The 14,831-nt window shown below is 38.1% G+C and overlaps 1 protein-coding gene across 2 annotated transcripts in view; it reads left to right on the forward strand.

Moving 5' to 3' along the window:
- The window catches only part of baz2a (bromodomain adjacent to zinc finger domain, 2A), a 116,335-nt gene that overhangs the window by 10,706 nt on the left and 90,798 nt on the right, over positions 1-14,831 (forward strand). Inside the window, exons 3-5 of one of the 2 annotated variants that reach the window (XM_053482655.1) lie at positions 10,032-11,594; positions 14,110-14,250; positions 14,433-14,777. In XM_053482655.1, coding sequence (XP_053338630.1) covers positions 10,032-11,594; positions 14,110-14,250; positions 14,433-14,777 — 2,049 coding nt within the window. The remainder of the gene's footprint in view (positions 1-10,031; positions 11,595-14,109; positions 14,251-14,432; positions 14,778-14,831) is intronic. The other variant, XM_053482656.1, reaches the window with a different exon arrangement.

Below are 14,831 nucleotides of genomic sequence, written 5' to 3' on the forward strand. Positions count from 1 at the left end.
AGGCAGCGGTGCGAGATCTCAGAGAGTTGCGGATAGTTTTATCCACCCACGGCTTCTGGTTGGGAAACATTATAATAGTCTTTTTCTCCACGGTATCATCCGCTAGTTTTCCGATGAATCCCACAACCGCTTTCGTAAACATGTTGACGTCATCGGAGCTGTTTCGGAACATGTTCCAGTCTGCGTTATCAAGTGCGTCCTGTAACATGGCCACCGATTGGTCCGTCCAGCGCGCGACCTCCCTCTGAACCGGAACTTCCTGTTTCAGCCTTTGTTTGTGTTTTGGCATGAGGAAGATGGCGGCGTGGTCGGATTTAACAAACGGCGGGCGAGATTGTGCCTTGTAGCCGTCCTTGACTATAGTGTAACAATGGTCCAGTGTCCTTTCACCCCTGGTGGGGCAGGTGATGTGTTGAAAAAAGTTTGGCGCTGCGCGTCTGAGATTGGCACTATTAAAGTCCCCCGCCACAATAAGCACAGCGTCCCTGTGTTGTGTTTGGTGCTGTGTGAGTGGTTCATGCAGCTCGCATAAGGCAGTGTCCGTGTCTGCTTGTGGTGGAATGTAAACGGCGCTAATTATGACCGATGTAAACTCTCGAGGTAGATAAAAAGGACGACACATGATGGACAGTAGTTCCAGGTTTGGTGTGCAGGAGCGTGTAAGAGGAACAACGCTCGCGCTGTTGCACCAGCTGCTGTTCACCATTAAACACAGAGTCCCATGTCCTGTCCATGCGGTGAACCGAGAAGAACTCGGCCGGCTGGATGGCGTGGTCCGGCACCGCTGGGTTCAGCCATGTCTCGGTGAAGCAGAGGAGATTGCAGTTCCGAATGTCTATCTGGAACTTTGCCCTGGCCCTGAGGTCATCGAGCTTGTTCTCCAGTGACTGGACGTTGGCGAGCAGGATGCTAGGCAGAGGTGTGCGGTGTGCATGGGCTCTCAGCCTGTTCCTGACGCCAGCTCGTTTCCCTCGTGGCCGCCGCTTTGCGTCGCGTCCTTTGTTCTTCTTCAGGATCTCACTCAGCCAGCTCGGGACCGGAGTTAAAAACGTTGAATTGTCAGTATGTTGTATACCAATAGAAACAAAAGTGTCTCTATCATACCTAATATACTCAATGGTGGTGAATTAGCTGGTTCAAAGTTACTGAAAGATAACTTAAAAGACGAAAACAAAGTAAAATAGGTCGGAGCAGTCGTGACGGCAGTGACAATAAAAGTATCTATACTGGTTAAGATAAAGTCACAGAATTTTTTGCTGGATAGCACGAGTGGATTGGGTTTCCACTGTGGTCCTTCCGTGATATTTTAAAAATAAGTGTAAGTCTAGCACCACAGATTCATGGTGTGATATAACTATAGCTGAGTAGTCAATTTGCTTAACCATTGAAATAAGTAGGCTATCTGTGAAGAAATAATCTAACCTAGAAAAGAAGTGGTGAACATGAGTATAAAAAGAGAACTGTTTCATAGGGATCTGAGACCTTTTTGAAGACCTACAGTGATTTGGCGCTCTTTTTTACATTTGTGTCATTTTAAAATATTTACCAATATAGTAGCTAATACATTTCCCATATTTACATACAAACTGGACTTTCATTATCTGGCTAATTGTAAATATGTTCGATTCATGTGCGATTTTTGAAGTACACATACCACTCTACCAGAAAAGCAGAGAAAATAGAGAATAAAGAAACCAGATTGTTTTGAACGCAGAACTGAGTTCATGAAAGTCTTGGGTGTGTACTCATAAACAACTAAATTATAACACTTAGAGACCTTTTATTTGGGATAAAGTGACTGATGTCCCCAACTTTTTTTTAGCAGAGCCTCTGTTTCAGTGAATAATCCAGGACTTTTTAGAAATCTGTAAGACCTATTAACTTCTGGCTCAGGTGACACCTGCTTTTCCCAGGACGAGTCAGCGTCGCAGGTTCATGTGAACACTTTACATTTGATAAAAGGCATATTCAAAACCACATTTCGGCCATTCACAGTCAGCCTGCATTGTGCTATGTTGTTTTTTGTGATCTGAGTATATTATAAGTGAAATAAAGCTGCGCACACGCACTTTTACTTTAGCATTTATTAAGCAAGTATATATTTGTATTTAGTATTTCGTATGCTTTGCAAAAGTTGCGACTCTTTATGACTAAAATAAAGCTGTTCATATCACCACGCACTTCCATTAAAATACTGGCTATATGAGCAGCTTTATTTTAGTAAGGTACTGACTGTCTGATACTCAGCTCACAAAGAAGGGCAAAGCAGACAAAATGTGCACAAACAGAGCCCCAGAAGAATAACAAGGCACAAATATATACTCGCTAACTAAATGGTACAAAGTGAAAGTGTGCAGCGATGTAAACATCTTTATTTCAGTCATAAATTCACAGGCACATTCCAACCATTCATGGTCAAATAATTATTCAATGCTGGACACAAACAGCAAAAAAGCATGATTATTATTATTAACAGTAATAATTTAATTATAACTAATTATTAAAACCTGAAACTCTGCGAGTACAGTCTAGGTAAAGCTACCCTCCTCCACGAAGTTAGAAATAGATTGTCACCTTTTGATAACTTTATCCGGCCAATATTAAGCACGGATTGGAGAATTAAAAAAGAAAACTCACCCACAAAGTATGTCAAAGGTGAGCGTGTTCCGTTCGTGTGTAATACGTAACCTTTCCGGGTACAGGGGGGCAAATTTTACTTTGTCCCCATAGAGCCACGATTTCACACCCTTAAATTCCGCTTGCTGTTTACCCAGCTCGGCACTAAAGTCCGTATGAAAAAACATCCTGTGCCCACAAAAACACACCTCCTTTTTTGTAAGCTCCTTTCACTTTTCTATTTCACAAAGTTTGGACTTTGACTAGGCCACACCATAACCTTAATTTTATTTTTTTTTCTTTTAAAAGCCATTTAGCAGTGGACTTGCTGGTGTGTTTTAGATCATTGCCCTGCTCATAACCCAAGGGCTCTTGAGGTCACAAACTGATGGCCGGACAATTTTCTTCAGGATTTTCTGGGAGAGCACAGAATTCATGGTTCCATCAATTATAGCAAGTTGTCTGGGTCATTGAGCCGCAAAGTAGCCCCAGATCATCAACTTACCACCACCATGTTTGATTGTATATAATAGGATGCATACTTTTCAAAACGTTCTTTTGTGTCATCAGTCCACAAAATATTTGCCAATGTGAGACGTGCCTACCACTCCTTGAAAGGTTTATAACTGTCCCAAGGCCCAAAGCCCTAGAAATTGCTTATCAACCCTTTCCAGACTGATACATGACAAATTGCAGAAATCAGGCCTGGATGTGGCAAATGAAAATTAACTTAGATTTTGAAAAATTTTGGTTAATCAGAGTTTATTCATTACTTAGCAAGGAGAGCAGTTATTTTTTTTTTTACGTAGGACCAGATAGGGTATGGCAGGTTTTTCCCTTAATTAAAATCATATACTGAGGTCACATGACCTATACACGCTCCGTCCAAACCCACTTTCTTTCTCCATTTAAGTAGTTAATTGTACTTAACTTAAATAGAAAACAGGACTCTTCGCCAGCCACAACCCCCTCTGGGAAGAAGGCGCCGAGCGCCGAGGCTAATTTGACCGACGGCATTGCGAAAGCACTTTCGAAACAGCAAATATTGCTTAAAACAACGGTTCAGAAAGCTATAGGTGTGGCCATGGAGGATTTTAAATCATCTCTGATAGAGCTCCGCCAAGACGTACAATCTCAAACGAACACTGTACGAGTCTTATCGAAGGTTGACAAGCACAAGCACGAAATGGGCATGCATCCGGTGCCAGACGTAAATTGGCCTTTTATGGTCCAGCCCTGTCTGCAGAGTCTATGGAAGAGTAAAGAGTCCATGAACGGTTTAGGAGTTAGGGCCTCTGTTTAATCTAGTGCGAACAATGTAACGAGATATCTCAGAGGATATGAGTCCTGAGTTCTTTGTTAGTTTTATTTATTAATTTTATATATATATATATATATATATATATATATATATATACATATATATATATTTCGCGGTCTCAGATAGGGGGTATTTATTCATATTATTTCTATGTATATCTTGCATTTTTTTGATTTTGTCACAGGTCAGGCAGTTATATTTTGGTTGTGCAAAACCTCTTAAAATTCGCACCATTCTTTCAATTCATTATGGATAATTTCAAAGTTATATCGATTAATATCAGAGGACTTAATAGTTTTAATAAAAGAGCCAAACTTTTGATTTACTTGCGCAAGAAAGCAGTTGATATTGCTGTAATTCAGGAAACCAATCTAAAGAGAGCAGATGTTCATAGGTTACAAAATTAATTTTATAGAGTAGCGGCTTTCTCTACTGACAACACCAAAACTAAATGTACTATTGTTTTGTTCCCTCGTAGATGTAACCTCAAGATTGATCGAGAGAGAGCGAAGATAAATCTGGTAGACTTGCCTACGTTTGCACAAACATTAAAAGGAAGAAAATAGCATTTTATCAATCTATGCCCCTACAATCAATATTTGAGATTACTAATTACTTGATCTCGATAGACTACTCTTTAATTATTGCGGGGGATATTAATGCGCTTAAAAATCCAATATTGGATAGATCTTTCCTTGTGTAATCAAGTTCAGCTCAATCCTTTGCCGCGTTTAATAATTTTGTAAAAGTGCTAAATTTGATAGATACAACACGGCATTGCTCATATTTCTCTTTTTTTTTTTTACTTTTTTTAAGCAGATGATGATACTTCCTGCTATTCTTGCAGATTATAATCCTGAAGGCAGATTTTAATTTTAATTTGTTGGCTAAAAAATCTCAGCGGTGGTGTTTTAACATTTCTCTTTTATTGAATAATTAGTTCGATTTAGATTTTAAGGCCGGTCTGTCTGAATTTCTTTCTTTTAATATTGGCTCGGTTGAAGATCCTATGTTTGTGTGGGAAGCTATAAAAGGTTTTATTAAAGGTATTTCGATAGCCTTCACCACAAATTAAAAAAAGTTGCATAATAAGAGAATCGACTACTTAGAAAAAGAATGTCAATCATTTGAACGTTTGTTAAAATCTGCATTTTCCAACCCGGTATTTAAGACGCTTTAAATTTTTAAGGCTGAACTGAATGATCTTCTGAGAAGGAAAGCAGAATTTGCACTTCACAAACCCAGACAGAACTATTACTTTAGCAGCAAACTGTACCTAGCAAATTTTTTGCCCTTAAATTGAAGCAAAGTCAAGCGAGTGCATACATTGATATAATTAATCACCCATCCAAAGGACTGCTTACGAATGGAAAAGAAGTTAACTCTGCTTTTCCTGATTTCTTTTCTAAACTTTATATATCCGAACCTAATCCCTCAAGTCTAAGCTGTACCACTTTCTTGCATTCTCTTACTTTACCTCATTTAAGTCATGTGGAAGCGGATCAATTAGGTCAGCCTATTACCTTGGAGGAACTTAAAGAGGCGTTACAGGGTGCTAAAAAAGGCAAGGCGCCTGGTTTAGACGGGATCCCTATAGAGTTATTTCTTAAATACTTTGATCTACTCGGTCCTGTCTTCCTCATGGCCATTCACGCGGCCGTAGAGGCTGGGGCCTTTCACTCAAAGTTGCATTTATACAGCATTTATATCGTTGTTACCCAAAAAAGGGAAGGATCACTTTGAGTGTGCAAATTACAGACCTATTAGTTTGTTAAATACGGATATTAAACTGTATGCCAGAAGTTTGGCCGCGCGATTGCAGCGATATATAAACAAATTGGTTTATCCAGATCAGACCGGCTTTATACCAGGCAGATTGGCGGCTGATGATATTCGTAGATTACTGCACATCATACATGAATCCCGAGCTTGTCCCATTTCAGCTGCAGTTCTTTCCTTGGATCCGGAGAAGGCATTCAACAGACTGGAGTGGTTCCTCGGTTACTGAAGGTATTTGGAAAGTTTAACATGCTTTCTGAGTACAAAATCAATTGGGATAAATCCGCTTTGCTTCCACTTAATTGCATGGCTAAAAAAGTCAAACTACCATGTAGTGTTCCCATTCAATTGTCCATGAGTTACTTAGGCATTGTTATTCAATCATCCCTGCAGGCTATTCCAGATGCCAACTATTCTAAAACTCTAACTAGGGTTAGAGCTAGGTGGGGCAAGATCTCCAAAGATGGACCTCGATGCCCTTATCACTATATGCCAGAATAACGTGTGCTAAAATTAACGTTTTGCCGCAAATCAATTTCCTTAGTTTTGTGATTCTGTTACCTGCTCCTAAAAAGTTTTGGCTCAAACTTAATTCTATGATTCGTAAATTCATCTGGAATGGAAAACAGCCTAGATTAAAATTTTAAACTCTGCAGCGTACAAAAGACAATGGGGGATTAGCTCTTCCGAACTTTGAATTACATCATAGGGCTTTTCAAATAGGATGCATTAATGTTTGGCTCAACCCGCTCTCTAGGGTTTCTTGGAGAGAGATGGAAATGAGTTTAGCACATAAATATAGGTTACAAGATATACTGTTCTCTGGACTAAACAACAAACAATATATGCAAGCTTTTGGTCCAATCATTGCCAATACAATAGTCAATTTGGAATGGAAAACAAACTGATGGAAAAATGCATTCAACACACACATAAGTGGCACACCCATACTCCTATTTGGTATAATAATGATATTCGTTCGGGTGGTGCACCATTTTTTTTTCAAGAGATTGGATGCAGAAAGGCATTCAGGAATTGTGTGAGCGGTATGGTACTGAACCCTCCTCTGTTCTTATATTTGCGTCTAAGGTCGCCATGAAGGCCTACGGGGTTCCCTGGAGGTGGGAACCTACCCGTGCATCCGATTCTTGCCCGGTTTGATCTGTCCTCTTCTAGCCATTTCACCTCATGGATGTACAGAAAGGCCTTAGTGGCTACAACAAAATGCTTAGCTATACAGCGCGCATGGGAAAGAGACTGTCAACAAGAGGAAGGTGTCACAGACTGGGGAAGAGTATGGTTGAATATCTTTTCTTCATCAAAAAAACTGATTCATTATCATTTCTGTCACAGAACTTATTGGACTCAACTTAAAAGACATTGTATTGATTCCATCTTTAGTCCCTTCTGTGATAAATATCCAGACCAACAACTCGGATCCTTTTTTCATACAAAAAACTGTTTGGCCGGCCGGTTTAACATCAGCAAAAAAAATTGTTAGCGCAACACTGGCTTCCACCACATAACCTGGATATCTTCATATGGTTAATACAACTTCAGGATATTATAATGCTTGAAATATCCACAGCTCGGGTGAACTTAGCACAAATGTCTACATTAAAGATCTGGACTATAGCTGCTGAGAAAAGGTCCAAGTATATTGCACAAAACAATGACTGGGCACTTCACGCATAAAGTTATCGCGAGCGCGTTGTTTGTTGTTGTAATATTTAATAATATCTATGCCGTTTAATCAGGGGCTTTTATTCCTATTTGTCCTGGGATGTTTACATTTAAATTTAGGCATTTGGTAAATGTTTGGGAAGTTACTCGTCCACACCAAGCCGGTGCGTTCCCTATCCGTTAATTTTTTTCGTGATCACAGTGTCGTCTCAAGAAATATCTGCGTACACACGAAAACACTGAAAACGGTGTAGTATATATGCCAGACCAGTATGAGGCGCTGTAATTTTGCCATAGAGATACACTATAGACAGAGAAGAAGACTTTGAGCATGCGCATAACCTTGCACGCTGTATTCGAACCAAGATGGTGTTGTCCATTATCGCTTGTTGCTCATAACAGTTGCATAGAAGCAATAGATTTTGCTGTAATAAAGCTAGCAGCAGGCTTTGTAGCAACACGAACACAATCATGTAGTCCGCCATTATTGTTGTTGCTGTTACGTGTGACGCAGCCGACACGTGATGTGATGACATCATCATTTTACAAAATATACGGATTGGCCGTACACGCGAAGACGCAAGGGTGGCGTTTTCAGAATTATCCAATTTGGGACCCGGTTTCAAAAAATAGTGGTTTCAGTCTCCTAAAACGCCGGATCTGTGTGGACGTAACGCCAATACGATAAAAAATGTATACGTATACAGCGAAACGCGTCTCCGTTTGGACAGGCCCTCAAATGCACCCCTCTCCACTTTAAGACCCTCTTGGATCTGAGGTCCTTCTGAAGACCTGCAGTGCTCCAGGCCTCTTCTTAAATTTGTGTAAATTTTACATTTTCTGGATTCTAGATTTTAAAATTGACATTGTTAATGTATTTAATTCATGTAATAAAAGAAATTGTGATTTTCCTTATCATAACATACATTTTTAAATCACGCTACACACAATAATTTTTTTTGGTATTTTTATAGAATATTTTTTTGCTGTTTTGCAATTCAGCATTGAATAATTATTTGACCACAAATGGCTGAAATAATGCTGCTCACAATGCGCGCGCTTTCCCTTTTTTAAAAAAAAATTATTTATGCAGTTTATTCAGCAAGTATAAATTTGTGCTCTGTTGTTTTTCTGGGGTACTGATTTTACAGAATTCGCCCCTCTTTATGATAGATGAATATTATGACTGAAACAAAGCTGCTTGTATCGGCTCATATCGACAGCGAGATGAAAAGTGCAAAATTCAATTCAATTTTATTTGTATAGCGCTTTTATCAATTTTCATTGCCGCAAAGCAGCTTTACACAAAATGAAAGCGTGTACCAAAAACAGCAGTTACAAGTCATTCATAAAATACTCTGATTACAAACGACAATGCATGTCTGTGAATGGCTGAAATGTGGTTGTGAATAAGCCTTTTAGCAAATGTAAAATGTTTGCGTCAACCCATGGCATGTGTGTGCATCTTTCACTTTGTGAAGTTTTAATCAAAAGGCAGATGAACGCGCGCGCCATTCATCCCCAGAAATACAACAAACACAGATCTAATTTATATTTGCTAAATAAGCGCTGTGCAAAACGTATGCCGATGTGAGCCGCTTTATTTCAGTCATAATATACGAACATTTATTTGCTGTGAAGTGGACCGTGCACAGCCTCTTGCGAGCAAATCTTTCTCTAAATACGCCGTTGTAACGGGGGTGGAGCTAATAAGTTAAAGTGAAGTGAGGGGGCTTAAAGTAAAGGTCATCTTGCCATCTCTGCATCAATGTATGCACCATTAATTCACATTTCATACGAATTACATCATCTGCAATTTGTTTTTCATTAGTTTATATAAAAGCAGACATTTCGCTTTCTATAAGTATATACTTTTCACGTCTGTGAGACAAGCATACACTGAGTTTCGGTTTGTTTTCTGGGGCGCTTAAGTTCACCGATTGGGAACAGCTGTATCCCTGTTTGCTTTCATTATTTTACAAAATCATAACGTTTGTTGTCATTGAGAGTGCACATAAATAAAACTAGAGTCTTTAAAAGGCTATGTATCTTATATAGTTTTATTATAAACACAAAATACAAAAACACAAAATATAAGATCACAACAACAAAAAACTTACACGTGTAGCTTTTCTAATTACACATGATAAAATATAAAGGCTCACTGTGTTAATGTTTACTTTGCTTAAATTTGAACATCCTAATAAGCTTTAATCTAATTTAACATTACATTTGTACTGTAATTTTAGTACTTTGATTATGAATTCGTTTAACTACAATATTTCACTTGATTTTATACGCTACTACATACAGCTCTAAAGAGGCTGTGGCTCATTAATTCTTGAGAGAACGAACTGATGCCTGAGGCGTCGGTCTATAGTTACGTAGTGCCACTCAGCGGTAAAAGCCAGCAAACGCACAAACCCAAATCCTGCCGTCGTGAGGCGCGGTGGTAAAACTAGAATACCGTTTGAGTACCATCTGTAATTTGCCTGTCTGTGCATTGTGGGAGGAAACCAGGGGGCCACAGTGATAACCAATACACTGCTGTGCAGCCTGTTGAAATACATTATCAATTTTTATATTCCCTGTTTAATTTAATAAAAAAAAATTCTTTTCTTGTTGTTTCCAGTCTGTAGAAATAATTCCCACCAAGTACTGGATCAAGATTACAGTGGTACTAAGAGGACAACAGCCCTTCAACAGCCATCCACAAGTGACACTTTCTCTGTGAAAGCCTCAGGAACTTCCTTAGAACCCACTAACGACCATAATTTACAAGTCCAACAGTCACTTGTGAATACAGAACCTGCAAAAGTGTGTCATGACATGGAAACCACTTTCAAGGAGTTGAGTCCAACTCCTGTCCCTATCATTCCACTATCAATGGCAACAGGATTTCCTCAAAATACTTCTGAGCCCACTGTCGTATCTCCTCAAAGACTATCAGCACATGCTTCCATTGTACCAAATCGTGGAACAAGCACCACATCAGCATTGGTCTCCACTCCTCAATTACTCACCACATCTCCATTAAAAGTCCAAACACCAAGACCTCATGTGGTTTCTTTGTCTCCACCTATTGTTACGGTGCCTGGAGCACTTTCAACTTCAATATCTCCTAGTCCGCAAATAAGTCACGTCTCCAGTGTATTGTCTCCTGGCATATTTAAAGTATCTCAGAACCAGTCTTTTGCATTACCTTCCAAGATAAGTCGACATAATGCTTTTTCACCTATAGTGGAGAACCAAGATTCCAGGGGTCTACAGGTTACTCAGTCAGCTTTATCTCAAAGTACACATCATTCCCTACTCTCTGGGCCTTCCTCCTCATTTGCACCTGCACAAAGGGTTTTGGGATCTCCTCCAAAATTCCCAGGTCCTCAAACCATTTTTTTGACTGATAAAGCTGTTGATAATTCTATTCTTTGTTCATCCACTACATCTTCTTCTTCAGTTTTTTCTAAAAAATGTCTGTCTGCCCAGAAATTCTCTGAGCTACCCCTTGCTGAAACTAATACAAATGTATTATCTTCTTATAAGGGACCTGGTCATACAGCTTTTCATGAATCAGCCCAGCAGACCATTGACATGTCATTTTCTACTAAAAAAAACAACAGCATTTCTGAAGTTAGCTGGACTCACCAGAAAGTCAGTGTGACAAGTTCAGTGTGTAAACAGGAAGGCCACACACATCACTTGAATGAAGCTCTTAATAAAACCCCAGAGTCATCTTTGAGCATTCCTGCTATAATTGAACCAGAGAAGGATTTTTTACTAGTAGTTAAAAATGATAGATGCAGCAGCAAGGAGCAAGCCAGTCCTGGCAAAGGAAATGATAACCCCACAAATGATGTATGGGATACAAATACTAAGAAATGCATGTCTTTGGCTGGAATAGTTTGTGTAAATAGGTCTGATGCAGTGGATTATTCTGAGTACACCCAGGGTGAAAGTTTCTTCATATCTGGGAATCAGTCCATCAGCAAATGCATTGCAGATATATTGCCAGAAAATGACCAGACAGACACCCCTTATGATAATGATGCCAAGGATTTGACTGCTGGAAGCTCCAATGACGCAGTGCCACTCAAGGATAATTCCAAGATCCACAATTCCTTAGATGACACTGCACAGCCTGAAACTTCAGAGAATTTTTCGTCTTTTAACGAATTCTTCGATAAGTTTAATAAAGGTAAGGCTTTATGAGCTTTATTTTACAGTAATTGTATGCTCAATAATAAAAAAAAAAGTTGTTTACTCAGTGTTACTGATTAAAAAGTTTGTAGCCAGATAAATTTAATGCTTTGTGTGTTATGTAATAGCAATTTTAATTGAATAAATCATAAGTACCTGGTGGGGGGGATCAGGTGTCAGGTGTATAAGATTCTATCTATATGTGGCATATAACCAGTGTTGGGGGACGTTACTTTTTAAAGTAACTAATTTCATTACAAAATTACTGTCTTCAAAAAGTAATCAATTACATTACTGCGTTACTTTCTGATAAAAGTCTTTTTCCATTGCAGAAAATGAAAATTCCTTTGTGATTCCTCATGCATGTTGTTTTAGTCAAACCCTTTATAATTATTCTACCATCATCATTACTCAGCGAAGTTTGGCCCATAATTTGTTAACTACTAATACCCCTATCTCACCTATGCGGTTTCACTGCGAGGTTTGGTGCTGTGATTAGGTTTCCATCTTTCCGTGCGTCGGTCGACGTGTAGTCAAACCGCATAGATGAGATAGCAGTATAACAGCGGGAATAACAGAGGGGGTGAGTTATTGTAAAAACATTGTAACAAACCAAAACCCCCCCCCAAAATTTAAACCAAATAACAAAATCAAAAACAAAATAAGAAAACCGAAAACACAACGACGTATCCAGAAACAAAATAGCAATTACGAAAACACGACAATTTAGACAAACCAGAAAAGGTAGGCAAAGTTAGAGAAGAAAATTATCATTACTGATTGGAAGAGATATCGGTCAGTTAAGACATACAAGAACTACTTCCTCTATATTTTGTCGATGTGTGTTTTGCGAATTACATTGTTTAACTACTGATCTTAAGAGGCAGATTTTTCGTCAAATCGGCGGTATGAAATTCTTTATATACAGGAAGTACTACAGTACTTCTTGTATATCTTGAGTGACAAATGTCTCTTCCTATCAGCGAAAAGAATTTTATTCACAAACTAAACCTACCGTTTCCAGTTTGACTGAATTGTTGTTGTGTTTTCTTATTTGGTATTTTGTTTCTGAGTATGTGTTTCGTTGTGTTGTCAGATTTGTTAATTAGTTTTTTCAGTTTTATTATGTTTTTGAGTTTATTTTGTTTTCGCTTTTGTTATTTTGTTCTGTACACATCAGAGACACAAGATCCCTGTGCTTCAGGTTTCCAAGACAAACTGTGAAACCTATATTATAATTCTTGGAAAATAAGTCAAACTGTAAAAGCTGTGTTTATTAAAACGTTCTAATTTCGTGCTTATCATATGATGCATCTCAAGTTGATAGCTCACATATAAAAGTATTCACCATCTTAAAAAAAAAACAGAATTCTGGTACACAAGTAGATGTACCAGTACGCTTCCCGAATTCAAACACTAACTGTGATTAAATGCGTCACTTTACAATTTTGTGTAAAAATTATACATTTACACAAAAGTACACAGTTATGCAGTTTAAAACACAATGCTGGTTCAGTGTAGGTAGATGAATGTGGAAGTTTTTCCATTTATGTAGTGCAATTCTTGCATTCCTAATTCTAAGGCTGAACCTTATGAGATAACATGCATTCTCAATGTTCCGAGATCATATGGGGCAGGTTTGAATGGGATAATATAAAGTCCGTAGAAGGAGCATATCAAAATCCATTGTGTGCATTCAGCTTTATGAGATCTAAATGTGTACAGAGGTTGACATGTATGCGTGCAAGTGTGTATAATCTATGGAGGAAAAATTTCCTGAAATTTTCAGAAAGTCCTTCACAATGATGTGCAAGACTGATATACAGAAACGGATTACTTCAAGTTATTGGAGCTAAGGGTGGATCTTCAAGCTATTGAATCTAATTTTTTGTTTTTGGCTTCATTTTTTTTTTTTTTACAATAAAATATTGCACATTATATAATGTTCGTCTGGGGTTGTATTTACCTAATGCCAGGAACTGTTATGATCAGATGATTTTATTATGTTTTCATAGAATAACACAGAATTAAAAGAGGGGGTATTAACTTGCAAGCATGACTGTACTTAAATGTTTGTAAAGATTTAAAATATTAACACACAACATTTCTATTTGTAAACTAAAACAAAGCAGGAGTTTCTCTTCTAAAACACAATCTATAAAACATGATATAACGTTATGAAATACAATGGGAATTGTGACATTATGCATCTGTAGCTGTATGTTTTGTTCTTTATCCCTTTTATTTTTTACAGAAATTGTTATAAATTGTGGAATATTTCATAGTTTGGGTTAATAATTAAGTCATTTTCATGTCAGTCCCTTACTGGAAGTGGATGAAGTCAAATATATTTAAAAACATTTAAGAGATTGGGAGATTTAAGTATCAGAGGGTTTCATTTAGAATGGCTGATGGATAGATAAGTTTTTACAAAGCAAAGGAAACAGAGGTCGAAGAAAGAATTTGTGATACATCAGGCCATAACTAATGTGTGGATTTTACCATCTTTGCAGTAGCGGACACAGGAGGGCAGGGAAGCGCTTGTACAGCTGTTGTAGACCCCAGCCTGCCATTGCCTACCACTCTGTGTTCTAAAACGGAGAAGGCGGCATGCACACTTAAGATCAAAAAAGGTTCAGCTTCTCCTTCTCAAAGTAAAGCATTTATTTTTTAACCAATTAAATACAATCTGTTTTATTTTATGCATTACTATTTTATTTTTAAAACACTTAATGAAAGAAACGTGTTGTTTAGTCGACTTATGTCAACCCAAGAGCTTATGCTGTATTGAATTATAATTTTGCTTTTTTCCTTTATTTCTGCCTCTGCCTGTTAGGTTCAATACAAAACATAAAAAATTCAGCACATAATGCTCCCAAAGTGAAAAAAAGGAAGGGTAACAAGAAAAACGACGAAAATTTGCTGTTTGCTACGAAGACAAACAAAAATTCCAAAGATACTACTACAAGCCAGGTGCCTGATGGAGCTTCATCATGTCTGCTCAAAGAAGATCTTATCAATGACGTGTACTTGAGCCAAAATGTTGCCCATCCGGTTTCAAAATCTGGAAATGTGAAGAAGGCCAGACCAAAAATAGTTGCTGGAAAGTGTTTAAAGTCATCAAAAATCAAAGTTATTTTGGATGAAAAAGTGAAGAACAGTGATGACAGCACCATAACAGGTTACAAATCTCATACCTATTTGCTTCAGGGGCTTCGAGGGGGGGGCTAAATGA

Source organism: Clarias gariepinus, chromosome 22 (assembly GCF_024256425.1).
Source record: "Clarias gariepinus isolate MV-2021 ecotype Netherlands chromosome 22, CGAR_prim_01v2, whole genome shotgun sequence".
Taxonomy (NCBI): domain Eukaryota; kingdom Metazoa; phylum Chordata; class Actinopteri; order Siluriformes; family Clariidae; genus Clarias; species Clarias gariepinus.